Source organism: Xiphophorus hellerii, chromosome 6, assembly GCF_003331165.1.
Source record: "Xiphophorus hellerii strain 12219 chromosome 6, Xiphophorus_hellerii-4.1, whole genome shotgun sequence".
In the NCBI taxonomy this organism is placed as follows: Eukaryota; Metazoa; Chordata; class Actinopteri; order Cyprinodontiformes; family Poeciliidae; genus Xiphophorus; species Xiphophorus hellerii.
Window position 1 is genome coordinate 14,762,627 of NC_045677.1, and position 26,407 is coordinate 14,789,033.

A 26,407-nucleotide genomic window follows, 5' to 3' on the forward strand; every position below is an offset into this window, starting at 1 on the left:
AATGTTGAAAATTTGAATCAAACAGGAAGTGCTTTTGTTTTGAAGAGCCACACATTTATTTGTTTATTTTTACCCCTGATTATATGAAATGAAGAATGGTTGTGAGACCCGCATCTGACACTTTAGATATGAGTTTACTCAAGTCAAGTATAATTAATGCACATGGATGTACATGGATGTTAAAATTATTCCGATAGTCCTCTGCACACTTACCAAAAACAAAAACATGGTTGACAGCCACAAAGCAAAGGAAAAATAGTCGTCAAATGAGAGTATTTGAATATTTTATTAATATGTAGAAAATGTTTTAAAAAAGGAACTTTATAGTACATGTTTAAGTCAAACTAGAGCTAAATTTGACAGTAATATTCAAGGTTATCCAACAACAAATTCTTAGTTTAAGTCTACCTAAGCTTTCAAACAGTCAAAATCACATTTTATCAACATTTACATGTCCATGCCAGCATTGTTCAGATCACTTCAAGTTACAGTTTTTTGATTAAGCAAACTGAGCATGTAAACTTGTGGTATTTCTTCTTCAGTAGTTTACAGGACCGAGCGTGACTGATGTCACAGCAAGTGGAAAATGAAGAACAATTCAACAACTTAAACAATTCTTCTGTACAAATGACTAAACAGTGAATGTCTTTAGGTTTCCAAGAATTAAGATGTTTAAAAAAAATTACAGTGAATCAAACAGATGAAACTTTACATGGTGCAAAAAAAAAGAATATTATTAATTCCTATTTTAAATCAAGTCAATATTTGATGCTCTTTTTAATTGCATTTTGAGGAATACCTTAAAGAGAAAATGGATTTGAAGAATTTATTAAATTTCCTAAAACAGCGTAGAAGAGAAATATTATCAGTTCTCCAAAAAGTTAGTGCCATGCGAAACAGTATTTAAATATTAAAAAAATTGAGATTTGACCATTTTATATATACAGTGAATAAAATAAATATTTAGCATGTCAGTGATTTTTTCCCCTCAACAAATATATTTGTGATCAGACATTAACATGAAATTCACAGTATATGTTGGTAACTACCCAAGTAATCCATGCTTTTAAAGACATCAAACACATAATCTATATAAATTAAGTTATGAGCAAATACAGTAGACGTTAGGGTAAAGATATCAAGCAAAGAGCTCTTGCACCCTCTTAGTGTCAAATAATTTCACCTGGCTTGGTTGTAACTACATACTGTATAACCTACGAACACATTACAAAACTGTTGTACAACAAGCGTCTCATTATGAGGAAAATAAACTAAACTCTCTTAATACCTCTGCAACCTTATTGTTGTAAAGCATAGCGACTGGATTGCCTACAGGTGTATTTCTAAACTTATGAATGCTTCAGTGAGCACCTTTGGAGCTGCCATACCCAAGCAGTAACCAAATGCTAATTTCTCAGAATAAAGTGGAAAAAAATAATAATAATCAGAAAAGTTGTCCAAGAGCCACTGAAAATCACCCTAAAACACCATTGATATATGGAGCAAAGAAAATAATGGTGTGTATCTGTCTTTCAGAATATCATACTGACTGAGTTCATCTAACAGAAAACAGAGAAAGGAAAAGATGGATTTTTTTAGTCTGACAACAAACTTGAACTCTAAACTGGTTTCAGAAATGGAAAATAAAGCGGATAGAATTGAATTTAATCCAATTGAAAATCTAGGGAATAACTGAAGATCAGAAAGCATAGAGAAGCAAACAAGAACCTTCAACATTTTAAAACTTTTGGATAGAAATACTTATCAAAGTCACACCTGAGCAATGCCTACAATCTTGAGTATTTTTCACTACCAACAGATGATTTTTTCCCCCAGACATAAAGAAAACAAACTTCTTTTTTTTTGTATGTGTGGAATACTTGGATAGGTACAAGAATCTGGTGTGAATTTCATGCCAACACCCTGAATATAAATATATGCATTAGAAAAATTAGGTGTTCAGTATTTATTTTCCCCACCATGTGGACATAAATAAAAATGACAATTCTGTTTTTGTTTGATTTACAAGCACCTTGGAATTTGCAATGAGAGATATTGCCAGAACACAAAATACAAATTGTTTCCTTTAAGAGCTTCCAGACCTTTATTCATTTATACAAATCCCAAAGAAGAGAAATTTATCAAAACAGGTAATTAAATAGGCACACACACACATATTAATCTACTTCACTATAAATAACTAAGAGAAGTTTATTGCATGAGAGAGTCTGAAATTCTCTGACAATAAAAAACCAATCATCAACCTGGGAAAGGTTTCATGTTGATTAAAAGGCTTAAAGTGGAAAAAAGCAATTTAAATCTATTTTTAAGTAATTTCAGGGGCAGCTTCAAGATAGAACAAAAGATAAATATGTGCACAAATATATTCTAAAGACATTTGTTGTTCACTCTCAAGCTCTTGGTAGTATTTCAGTCAACATGCAGTAGGCTCCATCCATCCCTTAGCACAACAGTGGTTAGAAATACACTGTTTTTAGCAGGAATTCCCCAGTGGGGTTTCTTTGTTGGCTTCCATCGAATGGGGTCAGTGAAAATAAAAGACAGTTCAACTTCATATCTACATGAGTATATTAGTAGTAGTAGTAATAGTAGTAGTAGAACAGGGGAGGGCTACTATTTTCAATCTCTAGAAAAAAAATAGAGTCTGATTGGTTGGTTTACTTCAATCAGAGGATTTACTGAGAAGAGTAAAGGAGATAGAGAAAATAATAGGAAACAAAGTATTTGATTACCCAATAAATGAGACAAAATGGTGTTTAGAGTGACTATGACATCGGTTTCTTTCTTCCAGTCATGTTTGTTTTGTCTGTCTTAAACTCAAGCAGAAAGACTGCTGTCTGGCCCCGAATGCCTTGTGTGCCACCATGAACACATGGTTGGTTGGCAAGCCATAGATTACGCCAACCCCACTAAAAGGAACACATTCCCAGCAGTGTTAGTGGATTTCTTTGTTTCGCGAAGCAGCTTAAACAGTGAAGCGAGTACAAGGAAAACTTGGCTTCACTCTTCTGTTCTGCTTTCTTTGTTTAGTTCATTTCAGCAAGCAGCAGGAGAGGAACCAGACTTAAATCTGCACTATGCCCACACTGACTTTGTTCTGAATAGCATTTAGAAAATCTCACTTCGCATTTGGGGGAATCACAATGACTACAAAAGGGCTTGAAATGTGGGGCAGTATCAAGACAGCCTTGGTGACAAAACTAACAGAGCTTATTTTCAATCATTAAATCTTTATTATGAAGGCCTTTGGTTAACTGTTGCACCTATCGCCATTATTTCTGCAAGAAATCCCTACGTCAGCAACAAAGTTAAAATATTTTCTGACTAATTTGCTTGGAAATGAAATCAAGTGAGTATAAAATGCCCATGAACAACTAAATGTGTTTACCTAACAGAATGAACTGCAATAGCTTAGCTGTGTTTCTGCTCTCTGTGCAGACATTGTCTCAGTAGGGCTACCAAATATATAACAATGTGTAAAGAAGATGATTATTCTCCCTCTGTGTTATGTAACTCATCTAAAGTTGTTTACATTACACATGAAACAAATAAATTACAAGGTAATGAAGCTGTTGCTGGTGAATTATTTGATTAATGATTATTTTTCTATATTCAATTTCGCTGTGTAATGTTTTTTTCTGACTCAGTCCAGTATGTTACTATTTTTGAGTTAACTTAATTGAGGTTCATAAATCAAGGCATCAAATTATAGATGGACTCAGTCACAATATTAGCTATAAAAATATATTTATATATATATATTACAGAGTTTTAAGGGCATATATTATTGATTTCAGTGTCATTTTGTAATGGCTAAAAAAAGCGTAGTATTTTACTCTTAGGAGCATTTCTGAGCACAATTCAGCATCTCAAGGAAGGAAAACTCTAATATTAAGGTTAGACCAAAACATCTTCGTTTGCATTCCCCCCCCCCCCCCCCCCCCCCCCTTTTTTTTTTTTTACAGCAGTTACAACCATTGTCATTCTGAGTACTTAATAAATTACATACATTGTCTTCTAAGTAGAAGTACAGCAGGAAAAGACAGCATATGCTGGGCAGGCGGAAAGATCAACAGAGTTTGGATGTGGTGTCAAAACCTCTCTGCTATTTTCTGACCATATCCAGGTTAAAATAACAAGTTGGTAAAGTATTAATTTATGAAATTTGCTAAATGAAATATTAGTAGCTTTGTTTAATTGCTTATTCCTTCAGTCTCTGCGGCCTCACTAACGAGATGTGGCACAGTTTAATTCCAGCCTGCCTTTGCGGTCAGAGAGGCGCACAGTTAGCAGAGATTTAACACCCAGTATCATCTAAACTCCATTTATCCACAACTCTTGGCAGGGCGGAGGTGGTTTGTTTATACAGTGGTGGATCGTCTCCTCTTACTGCTGATACTGCGAAAGTTGAAGGGCCTCATCTTCATCTCCACAAAGGGAATGGAAAACTCGTGGCCTTTCCAGTGGTACCAGTTGATACCCTGCAAGAGTGGAAATAAAACTTAGAGATGCTGCCTCTATCTGAATATTTTATGCTCTAATAAAGACTAACAGGGCTAATGTACAAATTTTATAATAAAGAGCCTTCTCAACATAACAGAGTAGTCTTGCTGCTTGGACACAATTTATCAAGATGGTAGTTCAATAACTACATTTAAGAAAAATGACTTCAAATTAAAAAAAAAACATTTGTTTTTACTTCACAACAGTAAAGTATTAAATTGGTTGGGCACATTTTCCCAATTTGCCTACTTAAAATTTACTCTCTTTTCCAGGCAGACCACAGTTTCGTAATTGTTTAGTTAAAAATAAATCAGTCATAAAAAATTCACTGAAGCTAGATGAGAATGAAACTTAATTAAGCTAATTACAAATGCTGCACAGCAACTAGCATGCATTGCATTTAGTTAGCTTGTGTCTGTTTGCTACTTCATCACATTTATGTTCTCTAGCAGGAACCTTTGTGGAATATAACTTCAAGCAGCTTCAATATGATTAAGCCTATAACGATCATGAAATTGTGTTGTGTTGGTTTTACTTCACAGAAAATTAAAACTGTAAAGTTGGATTTAGCATGAAAATTGCCTCCTCTTTTTGAGTCTGTAATATTTGTGTACTGAAACTTTTATATTGAAGAAAAAAACAAAAAAAACATTTAAGATCAAGGCTCAGAAAGGAAATGTCATAGTTTGTGCAGAGAAACGTTAATTTTAGTTACAGTAGCATGTCAGAAATACAGACCAGAGCTGTGATTTTAAATATACAATGGCATTATAACTTTTGTTTAACTAGAAACTTTCTGAGGAAATATAGACGGGGCCTGAGAAAGTGTGCCCGTTGGAAACCAGCGTTCTGATGCTGGTTTCCAACCAGCTAAAGTAAGCTACAATGTCCTCAATAGCACGTGGAGAGTCACAAGCATGTTGAGTAACATGGACTTACCCCAATCAATATGTTAAAATTAGTGTATAAGCTAAAATCAGACTAAATGCTAACATTCAGTAGCATGTGGGGCATCACTAGCATGTTGTCTTACATTGACTTCCTCCTTTCAGTATACTAAACATAGCTAATACATAAAAAAAAATATTTTAGGGAAAAGGCTAATACTAGTGGCGGCCAGGGAAATGCTAATATTTTTCCTAACGTTAATCTCTTAACATTAACCCCTATAATAGTTTTATACTAGCCCTTTTGTGCATCATGTCCATCTGCTTCTTCTCGTGTGTAGCCTTTATAAGATTTTCATTTTAAGTCTACCTTCATTGTATATTTGCTTCTGCATTTCTTTTACTTTAAGATGTCAAAAGGAAAAAAAGCAGAAGCAAGCGGAGAGGGAAAAATAGGACTTCTCAAAAGCCTTCGTGACTCAGCCTGATTTTTACTTCACACACACACACCCCCGCGCACGCACAAACACCAACTGAAAAAAACACATTCATGGCTTGTACGACGTTTTCTGCACGAGGCTGAAAAAAGGGTTGACATAACATCAAGGCTTGATATGGCTGTTCCTGAGTTTATTATAAATAAGAAAATATTTTAAATTACTTTGTCTTTCATTGCAAAAAATACTCCTCCAAAACAACTAGAAGCAGAAGTGTTCAGATGATTTGAACCCTCTTCACAGTGTGTTTTGTGGATCATATTTTTCCTTGGAATCCATAACAAGAAAATCTGTGCAGCAGTTGTTTCTGAGCTGCTCCACAAGACCACTCAGGATGCTCTTTCAAGTGTTTTAATTTGCTAATAATTAGTCTTTCAATTCAAGAGGTTTTAACCTTTAATCAGTGTGCTGTAATGGCTTCCTTTCATGTCGATTTTCGCAAATGCCAAAATACACTTTGAAAATGTCAACCTTTTCAAATGAGGACATTTAGTTTAATAGGCAATTGATTCAAATGGCCACAAAAATACCAAATATAAAACCTAATCAACCACACCATATGGACAAGAGAAAATACAGAAATTTAGAGAAAATAGAATAAAAAAAAAACATACACTCTGTGTATGGGAAGACAATAAACTGTTGACTTGTGTATTTTTACTGATGTAAGCACCTCCTGGCAATATGTAAACTTGTCGTAGCATGTTGCTCTGACACCATTAGCAGAACATTGATGGCACTTTGACAAAGCTTTTCTAACCTTACAGAGCAATTCCCCACTATATTCACCACATGTGCCGATACGCAGGAGCACTTTGACATATGGTGGTTCTGGGCAAGATAGTCAGGATTGTTGGAATTGAGTTCACACCCTCTAAATGTCAGATGACTACTCTTCCCACTGGGTCACAGCCACCCAGGGACAGTTGCTGCACTAACATTGTTGACAAAATACTATGAAATGATACGGAGATGACTAAACTTGAACCAAATGACACAAGTTTGCAGCCAAGTAAAGACAAAAAAAATCTTTAATCAAGATCACAGTAAAAAAAAAAAAAATATCCTAAAGATTTATAGGAAAACAGATTAATACTATCACATTGTTGACAAAAAGGTAAAAGCAGAATCTGCAAAAAAAGCCTTTGTCCCTAACAGCCCAGTGTGTCAATGCTTTGAAAAGAGTTTTTATAATGGTTGAAATGATTCATAGACAGAAGATTAGGTCAAAGTTTGTAAGTCAGAAACTAAGGACAGGAAAGTTTTGGATTTTGTTAATTTAATGGACACAAGCATAAACTTTTGGGGGATTACAGATTATCAACAGCTTGCTTTTTTAGATGACCTAAATTACAATATATCCTCATCACTTCAATCCTCAAAGTTGAATCTACATCATATAATTATTGGTTAAAGCCACTAATCTAAAGGTAAAGAGGCCCAATTCTCAGAAGAACCAAACTTGTAAAATGGAACTGATTCAGAGTAAAGCTGAGAAATTGTCACACTTTTATGTTGCATTTTGAACTGTGAATGTTTAAGGAAGGAAATGTAGTGAGTTAAAAGACAGACCTGACTGTGTCTGGATTCGCCATATTTTCCATTGAGGTTGGCCCGGTGGCAGTTCTTGTACCACCAGGCTCCTTTGTAGGACAAGGCACAGTTAGTGACAGCGATGTCATTGTCTCTGTCTTTAGTTGAGAATGGACGGCCCTGGTGGTAGCTGAAAGAGTCACCTGTGATCAGAGAAGAGTGGGACAGAGAACATTTAATATCATTGGGATGTACGACCACAATTAACAGTAACATGATTCAGTAAAGTAGCAGGGATATTAGAAGTGAAGCAGAAAGAAGTCTTTGTGAAGTACTCTGGGTAATAAATACTTGTCACCCAGGAAAAAAAAAAAACATAAATTACATAAGTGTCAATTCTTAAATAATTGGGTCAGCTTTGAGTGTTGAAGAGCTACATGCTAAAAATGTTCCTTATGGCCAAACCACTTACCAGCAGTGCCATTATATTCTCCTATCCTGAGCTTGTAGAGGTTTCTTGCGTCTCCAATGGAAAATTTGTCATAATTGGCATAAACTGATTCCTGTCCGTCCCTCATGTCAATTCTCAGCTCATAGCGTCCCTGAGAAGCAATCTTCTGGATGTTATCGAGACCTGTAGAAAAACAAGTCATTGTTTAAAACATTAAGTAAATGTAGGAGAGTAAGCTTCAAAAAAAGATTCAAGAAATTAATTGTTCACAACGCATATGTGGGAGGAACAGCTGTAGAGAAGGATGAAAAACCAACAGTGGTAAACATAGCCTTAAGATTACTGAGAAGCAAAGATGATTCAAGGGCCTGCAGGAGATTCAAAAGGTATGAATTCAGTGCTTCAAGAACTACAACACAGATTTATCCACAAAAACAATTTAGTTCCTTGTGCTGAGCCACTTGAACAAGTCTATGTCCAAAGCATCCTACCTGGACTAAAGTACTTGAGAGTACTGGAGCAAAAAGTACTTGATGTTGTTGGATAGTTCAAAGTCCTTTTTAGAAAGAAAAAGCAAAACTCTACAGTCTAGAAGGTAATGGTTTGTTGAGCTATGTCATCTAGTGGATAGTGAGGATACACTGTGTTTTATATCAAGTCCAACGTCTGTGTGAATGCTTTCCAGGAAACTTTAGAGAACTTTATTCTTATATGCTGAGAAATTTTTTGGATATGCTGATCATTTTCGAGCAGGACTTTGTATCCACCTACGCTGTAATATTCTAATTTTCGGTGTTTTAAGACTGTTAAGATAACAGAAATGCAAATATATCATTCTGGGTGTAACTAATCGGTATAATGATCTAGAGTTTCCATTTCTGAGTTGAATTACTGAAACAAATGAACATTTCAATATTTATTCCAATATAATGGAGTATTAGGGCCATTATAAAGGAAATAAAGTCATAATATTATGAGAATAAAGTTATATGACAATAAAACTATGAGAATAAGGTCATCAGACAAAAAAGTCAAAATAATATGATAAAAAATATATTGCCAGAATAAAGTCATGAGAGTGAAGTAGTAATTTTATAGGAACTCCTACATGAAAATAGTCAAAAAAATAAATTTTGAAATGGGGAACATTGTATGCATCTTTATTCTCGTAATATTATGAAGATATTCTCTTCATAATAAATTACTTCTTAGCCTGCCCTTAATACTCCATAATATTCCGATGTTTTGAAATGCCTCATCATCAAATGTAATATTTCTCAAAGTTAAATTAAAGGCAGCCAATGAAAATAAATGTGTTTGAGTAAATAAGAAACATTAAGAGCGATTTTTTGTATATCTGTATTATTATCTAACAAATGTGCAAATTGTTGAGAGACTACAGGCAGCTTAAACTTGAGAGTTTTTCTGACTGTAAACAGCCAAAACATTCACAGACGTTATGCTCTAAGATGCAGCTCAATGTCAGTCTTTTCGCCACCAGTTTATGAGGGTGATAGGTTGCATCCCGATAAGTGCATCTGTCAAATGTCTCTGTCAGCTGCCGTGTATGATTGACACTGCAGAATGGTGGGCGCTGTTGCCACCTGCCCTCCTCCAAATACCACATCTTGCAACTCACTGAGATCTGTGTCTTTGCTTGCTATCTCAGAGGCAGCAGATACAAAGCTTGTTTGAACCCCAACATGCGATAAGGCCCCACACCAACCTGAGCGATTGGAGCTGCTTTTGATATCAGATTACAACAAGCGCCCATTTGGAAAAAGAGCGTCCCTCTCTGCTTAACCTCTAGCAGATGCATCACATGTGCACTTTAGATGAACCAACCTGAGAAAAGATTTGACAGGAATTAAATCGCTAGCCTTTACTGATAAGAAGTAGTGCAGCAGGAAAACTAAGTCTGCTGTAATACAGTATGTCAATGGAAGAGAGATACAATCGATGTTACAACCCAGGGGCACTTAGGGCGACGGGAAAAAGCAATTGTGGTAATAAAATTGAGCTTAACAGTGAGTCGCTTTTAATTTCTGTTGTATAACATAGTTGTGTTATCAGCAATTAATGCAGCACCCATCATTTATACATTTTTTAGTGCTTCATTCTTGAGTGGAGTGACCGAAAATGCATTTTGACACACGATTGAGCCCCTGTGCTATTATCTTCCATTTTATTACCGGCCTCACTCCCACACTTATGTAGAAACAATAAGGGGAGAATTAAAAGGCAAAAGGATGGGATAATGATTACAGATTGCTCCCAGCCACCCAAATGTCTCTTTTATTACATCATCAAACTAAAACTGCGTTCAGCAGAGGTCAGCGAGCATGGTGCAAATAAAGAGCACGGTTAAAAATGATCGTCCTCAAACTACAGCAGATAATTATCAAACTCTTTACCGCTGGCCAGTCGAGTGGCTCGTCTTTTCAGTTTGAGTGGATTTAATATCTGTGTTTATGGTTCCTATTGTGCAGTAAATTGCTATTCTGAGTGCAGAGGTGGTGATTAGCTGAATGTTTGCTGCAATGGCTCCCCAAGGCTATAACTGTGATCTAATTTATTGACGCCAGCACACAGTGGAACTACAATGACCATGGGCAAGATGTCACTAGATATATATTTATAACAATAAAAAGTTCTGAGGTCACTTCTTAAATGGTAAATACTGAAAGGAAAAATAGAATACAATATTTAGCATGCTTTAAAAGTTAAATACATAATTTAACTAACCACCTATGTCACTGTATATATATATTTTTTTTTAAAAACTATATTTGTCTTGGATCACTTCATTTGGCATATTGTGCTCATAACAACTTGGCTTCATTGAGTTCATATTTCATTAAATACAATTTGTAAATATGAATTATCACAGGATTTTCTTTTTCTGAGACACCCCTCTGTAATTCAATAACATATTGCCTTCTCTAAGTTGGTGGCTCTGTTTCAGTTTTATTATTTTTGAATCTTTTTTTGGCAACGTGTGGGGTGACCAGCATGGAGAGTTTTAGACTTCTCAGTGATGTTGCCATACTCAATTGCATTGGCATGAAGTTTTGGTGTTTTCAATGTAAGAACAAACATTCACAATTTTAATCTTTGGCAAATATGATTTGAATATGGTTTTATAAAACTTAAAGTGACAAGTTTTTATTAACTCGAATGACAAATCTGAGACAAGTTTCACATGAGTTTCACACCAAGGCATTGTTAAGAAGAGAGGCTGAAACAAGGCAGACATTATTATGATCATAAACTAGAAACGAATGCATTCTAGAAGCATTCAGTGGCAAAATTAAATCTGTTGTATCCCATATGATTATAGTGGAATTAGCAGACAGGTGGTCCCAATCTAGTGAAATGTATTTACTTAATACCAGAAAATCTGGCGGCTCTTATGAGAGCAGAATTCCTTGGCATTTAGTTTGTGTGGATCATTCAAGTATGGGTTATGTCACTGAGATAAAACTTCAGCAATGATAATGCTTTTATCTGTAAGACTTAGTCCAAATAATGTAAAGTCTATTATTAACCAATCAGTCCTAAAAGTTGAGATCTTAGAAACTTCACCCTGTGTCATTTTTCGCAGTAAACATGGATCTGTTACCACCCTCAAAATACATCAAGGTCTCCAAGGCTCAACTATTCTAACTAGCAGATCATTAGGCTAACATGACTACTTCATCTTTTCTTTCTAAATGTTTTGTGCCAAACAGAGTCTGCTGAGCTCCAAGCTGGGATGTTGACTAATGTCTGGCATTACAGAAAAATTCTTGATCCTCCACACCCAGAGGTTACATTAAGCAGCTTGTATGCACTGAAAGGACACAATTAGAGACCACATATAAAAAAAAACAACTCAAAAAACAGTAAGGGTATAGAGTGCAGCCTGGAAGGCAACAACAAAATAAAGAAAGGAAACAAAGACAGCTTTTTGTGGTGCATGTTCAGAGGAGGTGAAAGGACTCAGTATGAGCGACTCCACTGTAGAGGAAACAGGTCAGATAAAATTTTGTACTCACTGAACTAGATATATTTTTTCAGGGCTCTTTGGATTGTAATCTAGAGGCACAACCATTAAACATACAGTAAATCCATGTTAGTATGCTTCAGCGTAATGCCCCTCAGGTGGTCTTGTCGAAAAGCTCAGACATATCTGTGACTTACTATCTCAGAGAAGGTAAAGAATCTGGATTTCTCTCTCTATCTCAGCCTTTACTTTAGCAGAAGATATCTCCCTTTTGTTTTAGCTAAAATACAAAAGCTATAGATAAAGAATGAATTTATGACAGCATGCTTTTAACATTTATCTTTGAACACTTTCCCTGTGGTGGCGCAGAACCAACATAAGATGCTTCAGTTCAGCTTAATGACAAGTCAGACTACAGATTTAAAAATATCTGATAAAAGAAAAAATAACATATTATGCTGTCAGTTCCAGTTCATGATGTGTTAGATCTAAAACTGTCCTTTTAAGTTCTCATCTATTTTCTTACCAAGAGTCTGACTTAATAGTGTGCCTCCTGAAAAGTAAGAATCTTGCTTTTGGTGTAGGAATGTACAATGCAAGTAAGAAATTGTCATAAACATATGATGGACAAGAACCGCCTTATACATCTATAGCTGTTTTAGACAGTTCATTTATTTCTTTAGTCGACAATATTTGACGCTCATCACTCTATTTTGATTTCTTGTTCACTAGTATTAAAACTTACAAAATGAGCTAAAATTACTAACCAGCTAAATAACAAATATATATTAAAGAATCATACATCTTCAATTATACTAGTCAGCAGAGTGTAGTTTTGGCCACATAGATGTTGATTTGAACATTTCAGTAGTGTAGAATTTTGCTAGAAGCTTACTGATGGCAACTAAAAATATGATCAATATCTACTTTGAAAAAGGACATTTGGATAAGTGTCTGTCTGTTTATATGTATATGACAATATTTGCATAAGCATTCAATGTTGCAACAATGAATAGTTCTGTAAGCCTTTGACTGAAACTGTAAATAAAAATGGGTAAAAGGCTTAATTCCCCACTTTCCACCCCTCATCATATCAATAATGTGTCAGATTTCTTAAAACAATTCTGAACAAAAGATCTCTTTTGAGGCTCTGATTCATGCGATAAAATATTCATGCATTATTTTTATAAACCATCTGTACTCAAACAATAACACAAAAGGTGACCTGTTGAGCTCATGACTCATTTGCACATTTTGCAATGAATACAATTATAGTTTCATAATGAGATTTAGAGGCAAGCGAAAATGATTCAGCTGTCCATCAAAGGAATGGGAATGTTGAGTTGTTTTTGTCTTTATATCAGAACAGCGCAACAATTACCAAGTAATTTCAGCGGGAGATGAGCTCTCGGAGAATTCAGTAATGCATCAAACAGACTTTATAAAGTCAAGTGCCAAAAGATGAGATGAGGGAAAAAAAATTAAGAAAGAAACAAAAACAGTCCAACAGTATGACTATCCATCATACAAATATAATAATAAAAAGCCATAAAGGCCTTAACATCTGAACAGAATACTGAAGATATTTCTCTGCCTTGTAAAATCAATGTATCAATTGAAACCAAGTAGAAACAATGAGCCTCTATTGATTGCATAAACTAAATCATCCAAAGTCAGTGATCTGGTGTGATGCTAGAGACAGAAATGCAGCATTCAGAAAAGTGGAACGAAGATTGAACAAAATAGGTGGCAGGCTGTGGATCAATATTCTGTGTAAAATGGAGCTGAAATATATTGGCAAGGTGGAGACAGTGACATAAAAAATGCAGCCACCTTGAATTGTAGTTCAAAAGTGTCATGGTGTTTTTGATAGACACATCAAAAGTAGACATTGTTCTTCTCTGTTTAGCTCTTAAAATCAAACAGGGTTCGCAGAGGGAAAAAACTGTTTTTTACCATTTCTTTTCTATGTTCATTCACTCAAAGTGGGAGACTTACCAAGCCAGAACTCATCCTCAAGGTTTCCAAATCCAACTCGATAGTCACTCCACTTCCTGGAAAAGTCAGTCAGACCGTTTTGACGACGCTGAAACACCTGGAAATCAAAATGACAAAGAAAAGGGGATTAAAATAAATAAATAACATAATAAATAACAGTAAAAACAAGGTTTTCTATCATTGATCTACTGGTTTATTGCATTTTCTTAATTCAGCCAAAGTGCTAAACAGTGCTGTCTTCACAGTGACTTACAATCCAGCCTCCTTCATCCGTGGTCATGTCACAGTACACCTGCACCCCTTGGCTCGGATCTCTGTTGATGTAAATGGTGTAGACGCCACTCACAGTCTCCCCGTTCAGCAGGTGTTGGGCACAGTTCTGAGGTGTTGAAAACAGACGGCTCCCTGGAGAGAAATACGGAGATGATGACAGAATTTAATTAGCTTCTGCTTTTTTCAGTCAAAAAAAAACATGCATTAGGAATAGATGAATTATGCTTGAATAGTTCAAGATCTTTCATTTCCTCCCCTATTTATGTTCCATCAGATACTATGTTGTAGGTGTTACCAGAGGGATATGAAAATATTGTTGTTAATATGTTATTTTGTTTTTCAAAATTAGTGAAAACTATTTATATGACGATTGAGGTGTGTAGTTTAAGATTGATCCCATGTAGTATTTGTATTTGAAATTCTTATTTTTAACTAAGAAGTAAAGTTGTTCTTGCATTAACAGTTTGCAGTAATATGAAATATGACACAATCTGATACTGAATGTGAACTTCATTACACTATCTCTAGTTCAAAATCTAAAATCCAAGTAAAAGTTTGTGATTTGTTATACAGTTTCTCTATTTGGGTTTCCTAAAACTATGATTAAAATCTAGTCTTGTGTTCTACTGAAGGTAGACATCTATCAGTATCACTACTATATACAGTATGTATGTTATTTAATATAATGTATTAAGTGAAATTAAAATTAAAGACAAACTAAAACTTCATAACACTTTGGAGCAACATTCATGGGCTTTACAAATAGGTTTTTCCAAGTTTGGTGATTAATTTGTGACATTATGCTATTTAAATGTTGCTGACTATTGCAAAAAAATATATAAATTGCAATAAATTAATACTTTGCAGTGTCAACATATTTCCTCTTTGGCTGAATGGGCCAGCGCATATATATATATATATATATACACTGCTCAAAAAAATAAAGGGAACACTCAAATAACACATCCTAGATCTGAATGAAAGAAATATTCTCATTGAATACTTTCTTCTGTACAAAGTTGAATGTGCTGACAACAAAATCACACAAAAATCATCAATGGAAATCAAATTTATTAACCAATGGAGGCCTGGATTTGGAGCCACACACAAAATTAAAGTGAAATAACACTACACGCTGATCCAACTTTAATGTAATGTCCTTGAAACAAGTCAAAATGAGGCTCAGTATTGTGTGTGGCCTCCACGTGCCTGTATGACCTCCCTACAACGCCTGGGCATGCTCCTGATGAGGTGGCGGATGGTCTCCTGAGGGATCTCCTCCCAGACCTGGACTAAAGCATCCGCCAACTCCTGGACAGTCTGTGGTGCAACGTGACGTTGGTGGATGGAGCGAGACATGATGTCCCAGATGTGCTCAATCGGATTCAGGTCTGGGGAACGGGCTGGCCAGTCCATAGCTTCAATGCCTTCATCTTGCAGGAACTGCTGACACACTCCAGCCACATGAGGTCTAGCATTGTCCTGCATTAGGAGGAACCCAGGGCCAACCGCACCAGCATATGGTCACAAGGGGTCTGAGGATCTCATCTCGGTACCTAATGGCAGTCAGGCTACCTCTGGTGAGCACATGGAGGGCTGTGCGGCCCTCCAAAGAAATGCCACCCCACACCATTACTGACCCACTGCCAAACCGGTCATGCTGAAGGATGTTGCAGGCAGCAGACTGCTCTCCACGGCGTCTCCAGACTCTGTCACGTCTGTCACATGTGCTCAGTGTGAACCTGCTTTCATCTGTGAAGAGCACAAGGCGCCAGTGGCGAATTTGCCAATCCTGGTGTTCTCTGGCAAATGCCAAGCGTCCTGCACGGTGTTGGGCTGTGAGCACAACCCCTATCTGTGGACGTCGGGCCCTCATACCATCCTCATGGAGTCGGTTTCTAACCGTTTGTGCAGACACATGCACATTTGTGGCCTGCTGGAGGTCATTTTGCAGGGCTCTGGCAGTGCTCCTCCTGTTCCTTCTTGCACAAAGGCGGAGGTAGCGGTCCTGCTGCTGGGTTGTTGCCCTCCTACGGCCTCCTCCACGTCTCCTGGTGTACTGGCCTGTCTCCTGGTAGCGCCTCCAGCCTCTGGACACTACGCTGACAGACACAGCAAACCTTCTTGCCACAGCTCGCATTGATGTGCCATCCTGGATGAGCTGCACTACCTGAGCCACTTGTGTGGGTTGTGGAGTCCGTCTCATGCTACCACGAGTGTGAAAGCACCACCAACATTCAAAACTGACCAAAACATCAGCCAGACAGCATAGGTACTGAGAAGTGGTCTGTGGTCCCAACTGCAGAACCACTCCTTTATTGAGTGTGTCTTGCTAATTGCCAATAATTTCCACCTGTTGTCTATTCCATTTGCACAACAGCAGGTGAAATTGATTGTCAATCAGTGTTGCTTCCTAAGTGGACAGTTTGATTTCACAGAAGTTTGATTTACTTGGAGTTATATTGTGTTGTTTAAGTGTTCCCTTTATTTTTTTGAGCAGTGTATATATATATATATATAAATTATGGATTTGAAACATGCTGCACATTGATTTAACATACCTATTTGCACAACACTTGTATGTTTAGAGTTTATTGAATGGTGATCAAAAACAAAAAAAGAGATACCCAGTTGGCTGGAGGGGATTGTCACAGTTGGAAATTGATATTCTGTCTCTCACATTATTCTGTGTTATTTCTTACAGACAGCCCATAGGTGCAGCAGGCTCTCTGTAAGGCAAGGACCTGGAAATAAAAATAGTTTCTGCCTTTAAGGACAGATTGTTCTGTTAACTCTAATAACACATTCAGTGAAAAATCTCTGGGGCTAAGGAATCCTTCCATAACACAAGTCCAAACAAAGAAAACACATGGCTGCAAATCCTGTACCTGTAGTAAAGGTGGTGGAAACCACAGCACTGGTATCAAGCCCTCTAGCAGCCTGGAGCTTAACCGTGTACTCTGCGCTCTCCGCCAATCCCTCCAGTCGAATCCATGTGTCCTCTGCATCAAGAATCAGCTCCTAGTGCGCACACAGAACCACATTCATTAACATTTACTGTGGGAGGAAAGCATCGCTTGCTAAAATGTTATTTTTTGCAAAACTCTTAACCATAGGTGTAACCAGTTGGAAAGTTTGGAAAGACCTTTAAGCTATTCTTGTACTGAAAACTCCTAATGACTTCTTTGTATATTTACAGAAAATTAATTTTAGAAGTGTGTCACAGAAAATGGGAAAAAATCTGGTTAATTAGTTTGTGTTAGAGTAAAGGTTACTGGTCTCACTTAGTGGACAAAAATGTGTGGTGGGAAATAAATAAAATTCAAAAAGAAAACAGATGGCAAAGAATGGATGTCATTTACTTTAGACTGTCAAACAGAAGAACGGCAAGAAATCAGATTCAGATCTTTCTATTTTTATAGGAACAGTCAGAGAACTACAGCTGTCATACTCCTTTGTTTTTCACAGAACGGGAAGTTTAAATGTTGAAAAGCAGTACTTTCTGTAACATAAATGAAGTCAGGCCCTTAAAAAGAATCAACACTGGTTTATGAAAGCATTAGTGTTTTTGATTTTGCTACAGTGTAGCCTGGATACACATTAAATATATATAAAAAAAGAATAAAATATTTAGCTGGATTGAAAAAACGGATCACATGTTCCAAGGCGATGTGTCCATGTGAATTATGCATTGAAACAGCCGGTAAATAGTGTCTCTCTGTCTCAAAGGAGGTGACATTTACCCGTCGGAGGGTTTTCAGGGTCAGTATTTCTATTGCAATCGAAGAGCCCTGTCTTATCAAGGCTAATGCGTACCTCTCTACCCTTTCCTTACATATCGATTGTGTACGCGCAGTTAAGTGGTCAGATGTTGGCCAGGTGTGTATTTGCCCTTGTCTGAGATGTTTTGTCATTCCAGGCATGCATGTCCCCGACTAACCCTATACCTGGACACGTGAAACTTAATTGGTAAATGACAGATAAGAAATTAATCTCGCTTTTAATTTGTGTAAATCATAAATGCCATTGTCTCAGCGATGGAGAAGCTTCATGCACAGCGGCTGACCAACACTGCCTTTATGCAGATAACTGCTAAAGGCATAGACTCACACTCAGACGCAGGCAGTAAGAGAGGAATAAGAAAGAGAAACACCTTGACGTGCAGATGTTGCTATGAGCACTGCTCTGTAGATAAGCAGTACGATGCATGGAACTGGAGACGAGGAACTTATTCGGCAATACAAGTTTTGAAAAAATTATAAAATTAAATAGAATTTCATACATGGTGGATTTTCCATATTCCCATATATTCCATATTAATTAATTTCTTTGTTTGTGGGTTGATGATTTCTGACAAATACTAAACCACAATAAATAGTGGGCATAAACAGAAAGGAAAGGGGTTTTGAGAAAATAGAAGACCTTTTTATTTCTCCTCACAGAGAAAGTAAATCTATGGACTCTGTGAACTCAGGCTTACATGACAGCAAAGCAGAGAGAGTCCACACTGACCCTAATGAAACCACATACACCCCTCTATCTTTATTTTATCCCCTGATATAGATCTGTAAAAAGACTTTGAAAATTCAAGTTATTGCAGTAGTATGTTGTTCCACTGTAAAGCATAGAGTAGCATCTAAAACATTTAATTTGATTTACACAATTATACAAAAATACAATATTGACAAATAGTTTTTACATATTCATTTCATGCCTCAATACTGGCACCAATACTGGTAATATATATATTTTTGGGAGTACCACCATGGGCATGCATGTGCATAAGTACAATAACTCAGTCAGAGAATGGTCCGAAACACTCAACAGATACAAGAAATTAAGTGTCAGATCACTAGCAGAAGAAGAACAACAACATTAATGCTTGTTTAAATGAATTATGAAGAAATGTCCTTTTTTTATTCCCATTGTGAACAATTTGACCCTCAGGAACAACAAGGTTACAAAAACCGAATTAAGAAATCATTTTATTTCTTTGTTGTTGTCATGTTTCTTCTGAGCAGACAGAGAGTAGAATAGAAATTCCACAGTAGGGAAATTTTGGTGCTACAGCAGCAAAGTGACATGCAAAGCAAGTAGACTCCCCAAAATATAAAATATAAAATAAAAGGCCCAAATGCCAACATAAATACTGTGCAGTTATTTAAATAACTGTAGTCCAAAGGAATGTGCAAATAGTTTGGTTAATTTGTATTTGAGCATGAAAAGAGTGTAAATAATCTTCTGTTTTATGCCCTCATTAGAAGCTAGGATGAAAACTTCAAATCTCTGTGGAATCCAGAGCTAGAAGTAGTATGAATACTACTGCCAAGCCCTTAAGCCCTCAAGGAGAGACTGTAGAGACTATATATTGCTGTTAGCCTGGGAATTCTTTTAAATCCTCCACAATGACCTGGAGAGAGTCGCTGGGGAGATGAATGTCGAAGTTTCCCTCATCCCTCATGAGCCTGTTACCCTCGGGACCCATCTCAGATACAGTTGAAACCAGATGTTTACATAGTCTGAATAAAAAGACACATTTTTCCTCACTGCTGAAGTAAAATCAGACCAAATTTCTCTTGTTTTAGGTCAGTTAGAATTACCAAAATTATCTCTATTTACAAAATGCCACAAAAAGGAGAGACGAGATATAAATTAATTATTTTTAATATCTTCAAAGTCAGAAGCTTGTATAAGGAATGATTATTGTCTCTTTCAGTTCCTCTTTCCAGATCCATTCATACAAAAGAAATATAAAGACAGCTAGATTAGAGTTTGCAAATGCATATAGGGACAAAGACCTTCTTTTTTGGAGACATGTCCTCTGATCTGATGGCCATAATGACCATTGTTACAAACAGGGATGCTTGCAAGCCACCATCTTAAATGTGAAGTATGGGGGTGGCAGCATCATGTTGTGGGACTGTCTTGGTGCAGGAGAAACTCGTATATTTCATAAAACATGGCATTATGAGGAAAGAACTCCAGCAAAGTACTGTGAGAAGCTTGTGGAAGGAAACCCAAAAGTTTGACCCAAGTCATACAGTTCAAAAAACAATTATTTCTTATACTGACCAAATGTATGTAAACTGCTGAATTCAAAGAAAGCTACATAAAAATCTTTAAAAATCTGTTTCTGGCATTTAGCAAATAGAAATAATTTAGGTAATTTGAATTAACCTAAGACAAGAGATGTTTGGTCTGATTCAACTTAAGACTGAGAAAAAAAATGTGTGTATGTCTTTTTATTTGGTGTATGTATTTGTCTGGTTTTAATTGAAAGTGAAATACAGTGGGCAGCTGGACTAAGTCGGCAGCAGAAGGCAGTTTTACAGTATCTTTTGTACAAGGAAAGGCAGTTAAAATGTTTTAAATTAAGACTCATGTGCATATAAAAGTGTGGAATGGGCATACATCATTTGCTTTTCTACTTCAATACAAACATGACCCTGCAGAGAGGAAAAGACAACAACTGGGAAATGCTAATATTTTTTGGTTTGAAAACAGAATTTTAAATTAATCATTTGAAAGTTTACTTTTGCATTTTCTGTGTATTAGTGATCCCCAATGAGCAACCACATGGCTAATGATACCTTTACAAGGTCACTGTGTTAATGTGTGCTCAGAAACAAGTAGACTTGTTGTGGCTCATCACTAACGCAGGTCTCTGCATGTGGATTTCAGAACACAGTTCTCACTAATGTACTTCATTACAATCACTCAGTCACATCAAAACCCTTAATCAAAATAAACAATGTTTCTACTGAGGCACATTAGGGTGATACTTCTATCCGAAAGGCAATTTTATCCTGTGGCTCCCTTTGGTGTGAAACAATCTGTCAGTGTTGATGAACAGCTCATATACAGCCTGAGTGAAAGATAAAATGTGTATTCTCTAATGTATAATTGTAAAAACAGTCACTTTGGATTTTCAAACCTACCCAATTCTATGTAACTGTGTAGAAAATAACAGAATACATTAAACAATTGGGTCTTTATTTTAGATGTCCTTTAATATTGGCAAATAATTACTTTCTACTTTCCTTCAAAAAAAAAAAAAAACTCTAGCTACATTCTTGCAGGTGACTGCACAGAACTGCTGAACTTGAACACTCCGTCTTGACCTCAGATGTTAATGATCATGGACATACAACATTTTAGGCTGTGACCTAAGTATAGAAGGTAAAGTGAAACCATAGAATATAACTTACTTTACGGCTGCCATCAGGAGTTTTGTAAGTGAGCATGTAGTTGTCTATTTCTGCGATTGGAGGCTGCCAGGAAATGAGACCGCTGCGGTGGTTCACTTCACTGGCTGTCAGGTTCACAGGTGCATCCATGGCTGCCAAACGCAGAGGAAACAAATGACTTTACATGAGGAATAGTTCATGAAAGAAAAGTCATATTAGCACTTTTTTGCAAAGATAGGAGTAAAAATATGCGTACAACTTTTCAAACACTTGAGAAGTGCAGTTCCGAAATGCTATAATGATTATGTGAAAAGGTTAACGTTCCTACGTTTCAGATTCTTTATTCTTTATAGGGGCAAAATGCTGAATACTTAATGCTGAAACCAAAAACGTGTTGAAGAAAATGTCAACATGTTAATGAGCTACTGAACATTCGAATCCCCCTGATAAAATTTAAAGATAAATACCTTATGTATTAAAATAAACTGGTTTAATGGTCCACTCAAAAAGGTTACAAACCATAGTTTCTGAATAATAATAATACTAAAAACATTATGTCACATTCAGCTAATGAAGCCAATTATGTCAGATTTCAATTATGACACATAAACAAGGTCTCACTGTATTTATTTTTTTTTGATAAAGCACTCCTCCATGTTGGAGTGCTTTTACATATAGCCTTATGTGGATATTAAACTCAGCTATTGTGAATTAATCATTTCAAACTTTGCAAGGCCATGACATCATGGGCTTATTATAGGTACATTAATTGTATATTGAAATGTCTAAACAGGAAGAAAGTATTATTTTCTAAATGATGAGAATTTTTTCTAACCTATTAGTTTAGGAAATAAAAAAATAAAACATTAATTGAGCCATCCTAATGGACATAACACAGAACATGTTTAGCTGGATGTCAGACAATAAGGGGAAAAAAACCTGGTTATGTCTTTTTTATAAATTGTATGTGAATACCTAATTTCAACTGTATATTACACCTTACAAACACAGACAATGGAAATATTTCATAATGAGATATTTTTATTTATTTTTTGCTTTGTCGTGATAGTAGTAATGAAAGAAAAAATACTCATGAATAAAGCATGTCATGTTTACTCTCAAAGCAGAAAAAGAAGAAAAAAGGTGACAAAATGAATAACCACACTGCAGGGAAACTTCAAGAGAAGTAAAATCACCATGCCAGTAATCTTAAAACCCCACAGGAACTTGTACAAAAAGCAGCAAGGCACTTTTCTGTTTTGTCAGAGACAAATCATAGCCTCACAAGCATCCGAGCTGTTAATAAGAAAGCCCACCGAAGTTTTATTGAATGTTACGTCACTTTATTCGTGTATAATTTTTGTCCCTATACGCTCTGGAACAAGCCCTGATTACAGAGCCTTTGTTGGTACTTAAACCACATAAAAAAGCAAGTTCACATCAATTTCTCCACCTTACATCACCCTTTTTGAGTCAACGTGAGATATACCGGTACAGCACTGAAAGCATTGACAAGCTGTAACTGCATTTTATTGTATGACAAAAAAATTAAATGACCTTCTATACACAAAATCTGTTTCCTGGAGTTACATCATGACTCTAGGGCACATCATCAGTAAGTCACCCAAAAGAGCTCAGTCTGAGGAGGAAGAGGCATCAACACAAATAAAATGTGTAGGTGAAAATATAATGAAGATATAATATACATCGCTGTCCCTTTCTTAAATACACCTTCTGGGTTTTGATTTTTGTTTTCGTCTTCTTCATTCACTGTACAGGAGAATTAAACTTTAGTTTAAAGACTGACCCAAAATCAAACCTTTACACCTCATTAAAGAGTATAAACACAAAGGAAATTCACACCATTGAGGCACCACCTTTTGGTGAACTAAGTACTGAAGTGAGTACACACAACTGCTTTGATCAGTGACAGCTCTGTAATTAACAGCATGGACCAACGATGATAACTTCTATATGGATGCGGAACGTCTTTTCTCAACTGTAATGAAAGGCAGCTGTGAAAACTTTGTAAAGATTAAGTGAGGAAGAGAAAACAAAAGGTGTTTTAGTGTGATAGGGAACAGATAAAGCAGCAACCTGCACACTGTATTAAAGTTTGTTCTATCTTTCCCTCTCCAACATCACATCTTTAAGGAACTGGAGTAAGAGTACGCTTTCTTCTCTTTTAGCCTTTAGATCTTCCCCATCTTTCTCTTTCTACCCTCTTTTGTGTTTGTTTCTTTGTCATAACTTAATCCTCTGTTGGTAAACTTATTTATAATGTTGCCTCATTAAATTTTCCTACCCAGGCCAACATTTTTCTCCAGTAAAACAAACAAACAAAGAAATACTGTTTCAGTCACACCTCCAGTTCACATTCAAACAGCTTTGCAGCCCAAATATTAGGCCGACCCACTGGGAAATGTATCGGTTCTTCCAACTAGCCTATCCAGGCCTGGTTAAAACTGCAGTAGTTAACTGTCCTAAAATTGTATTTTTATTACAACTATCACTATGTCCTGACAGTAGGATATGAGGCAGACAATCAATGAAAAAAAAAAAAAAATCCAGTTCCTGTGGCTCCACGGTCCTACTGCCATTTGCAAAAATACACTACTCGGTCAGAAACAATCAATCAGAGCCAGGAGTAAGGTCTGTCGATCATCCTTGAGTAAATGCTGCTTAAGTCCTTCCCCCACACACCGCGTACAAGCTCAAGAGTGTGTTTTTTTTTTGCTGTGCTCATGGTTTAGAAACAATATTACAGGAAAACAAACTATTTCTCAAGTTCTTTGCAGGTTTGGATGTGGAGGAGCAGCTTTTGAGGGAGGGCTGTAGCACAACAGTGAGGATGGGGAAGGGACATGCAAGGTGTGCTTGTTCAAAATGTAATACTTAGTCTACAGGGTTGTCAGAACTCCCTACTGCAGCTTTTAGAACCACAATTCTAGACTATTGTGGCCAACAGTGAAAAGACCCCTTATGTTATTCTCATCAAACACTTGTGTTGATTAACGCAGATGGTGTGGATTATGTGAACACAGTCTTTATTCTTCCTTCCTCTTCATTTTCCAATTAAGTCTGGCACCTCCTTTTCATTTGCCCACAATTAAACCTTTTCGCAGAGTGCGGGTGAGCAGGTGTCAGCTCTGACGCCCTTATTCAAGCATGAGATTTGAACAATAAAACTGAGATGAATGGGTTTGGCTACATCTGATGATTCATTAAATACCCCAACAACATTAGAGGATGAAAAAAAAAACACAAGTATAAAGCAGCAGATGGGAAAGCTCTATTTGCAGTAAATTGCTGTAATGATATAAGATGGACAAAGATATATATTTTTAAGTGGCATCTCTGGGACCTCTTCTATGTAAATGGCAATGTATTCACAATGTATACAATATTCATTTACTTTCTGCAGGTAATTAAAGAAAATAAAATATGAATTAAAGTGATGAAAATACAATGAGGATGCCTGCTATGGATAACATAATATATGCACTCTTGCAATCTGGCTACTTTAAAAAAACTAATCAAAAACTAACCAAATATATCAGCAGCGTGGAAAAATATAGCAACAATGATTGGGTTGACTGAGCCCAGTAAGTAATTTCTCTCCATCTACAAGTGATTGGAGACTGAGAAAACATGTTACACTAATTACATTATCACTTGGAATCTTGCTGATTATTTCAAGAAAGGCATTTTTTTCAGTATAAAGTGTTGGGTAACACTTTATTTGACGGGTTGTGAATAAGTCTGTCATGACACCGTCATAAACATGACATAACACCTGTCATGAACATGAGTAAGTCTTCATGAATATTCATGTCATAAAGTGTCATTTGGTAAATCATGACACTTTTAATACAAAGTTGACATTATTCAAAATGTCTTCGTTATGACAACTTGACATTAACCAAAAAATCATAATCTGACATAAATTTGTTATAAAAGTATTATTGATTAAACTTTAGCTTTAATAACATAAAGCTACATAATTTTTAAAGATGCTTTACATGGATAGCATCTTCATCATGTGCATAATTTAGACTAAAGGAGACTACAAGGTATATTGGACAAATTGACTTCTCCTCGTGGTTTTATTTCACCACCAACTACAAATAAGCACATCAGTAGAGGTGTGCAAAAAGTATCTAGAGGTATAATAATGACATGAATCTAGATAAGAAAAGAAAATCTAAGTTAAAATATGAACAATTAGTGCTGCAAGGAGTTTGAAAACTAGAAAAACTTTGTGTGAAGCTGAAAGCAAGCATGGAACTAGTCAGAAATGCACCCTTTGCCTGAAAATGTAAGATTGTGGTTATGTACTATAGCAGCTCTTACCACTTGGTGTACAGAAATCCAGGAGGACTGTGTGAAGTTGCCCCAAGCAAGGATTATAGCTGCTTCATCGCCATACCAGTAACTACTCAACAAGCTGACTGAGGCACATGAGAGAAAAAGTCCTGCTACTCCAGTCAAAATACACCCTGAGACACCTGCAGCAAAGTCTGCTATTTACCACCCTGAGAGCTTAAATATCAGCCTTCCGGGAGGCATGCTGTCTTACTCTATGCTGAGCTCTTGAGGGGTACGGGCCAGACAACAAAACCACTCTCAGCTGTGTCTAAGAGGTTTGGGGATCTACAAAGAACTCCATCACTAATAAATAAATAAATAAAAGCGAACGGATGTGATTGGGCCTTTTTTTCCTCCACTTCTCTTTCTGTGCGACTTTGTGGAAATGTCACTTATTCCTAGGAGAAAATTTTAAAGTTTCACAGCTAGAACTTTTGCTGACCTTTTAGCTTGGGCAGCTATCGCTGGCATTTGCACAGATGTTTTAAATATATTGCACTGACCATGAGAAAATAACTTTGATTCAAGAAATTATAGCCAAGCAGGAGAAGATTTAATATTGAAATATAACTCCAGACACTGCATCAAAGTTCAATGTATGGACTGGAATTACATTAGTAATTGAATACAATGTAAAACATAAAGATGGCCTGGCGGAAAAACAAGATAGATGGACACCCTGAATATTTATAGTTACCTTCCAA

The 26,407-nt window shown here is 36.3% G+C and overlaps 1 protein-coding gene across 5 annotated transcripts in view; it reads right to left on the bottom strand.

Moving 5' to 3' along the window:
* Positions 1-267: 267 nt before the first annotated feature.
* tnr (tenascin R (restrictin, janusin)) overlaps positions 268-26,407 on the bottom strand; it is a 173,802-nt gene continuing 147,662 nt past the window's right edge. For all 5 annotated transcript variants that reach the window (XM_032565810.1, XM_032565809.1, XM_032565808.1 and 2 more), the window contains 7 exons: positions 21,357-21,487; positions 17,037-17,169; positions 14,129-14,280; positions 13,876-13,972; positions 7,914-8,075; positions 7,481-7,644; positions 268-4,502 (listed from right to left, as the gene is read on the bottom strand). In XM_032565810.1, coding sequence (XP_032421701.1) covers positions 4,383-4,502; positions 7,481-7,644; positions 7,914-8,075; positions 13,876-13,972; positions 14,129-14,280; positions 17,037-17,169; positions 21,357-21,487 — 959 coding nt within the window. In that variant the 3' untranslated portion in view covers positions 268-4,382. The remainder of the gene's footprint in view (positions 4,503-7,480; positions 7,645-7,913; positions 8,076-13,875; positions 13,973-14,128; positions 14,281-17,036; positions 17,170-21,356; positions 21,488-26,407) is intronic.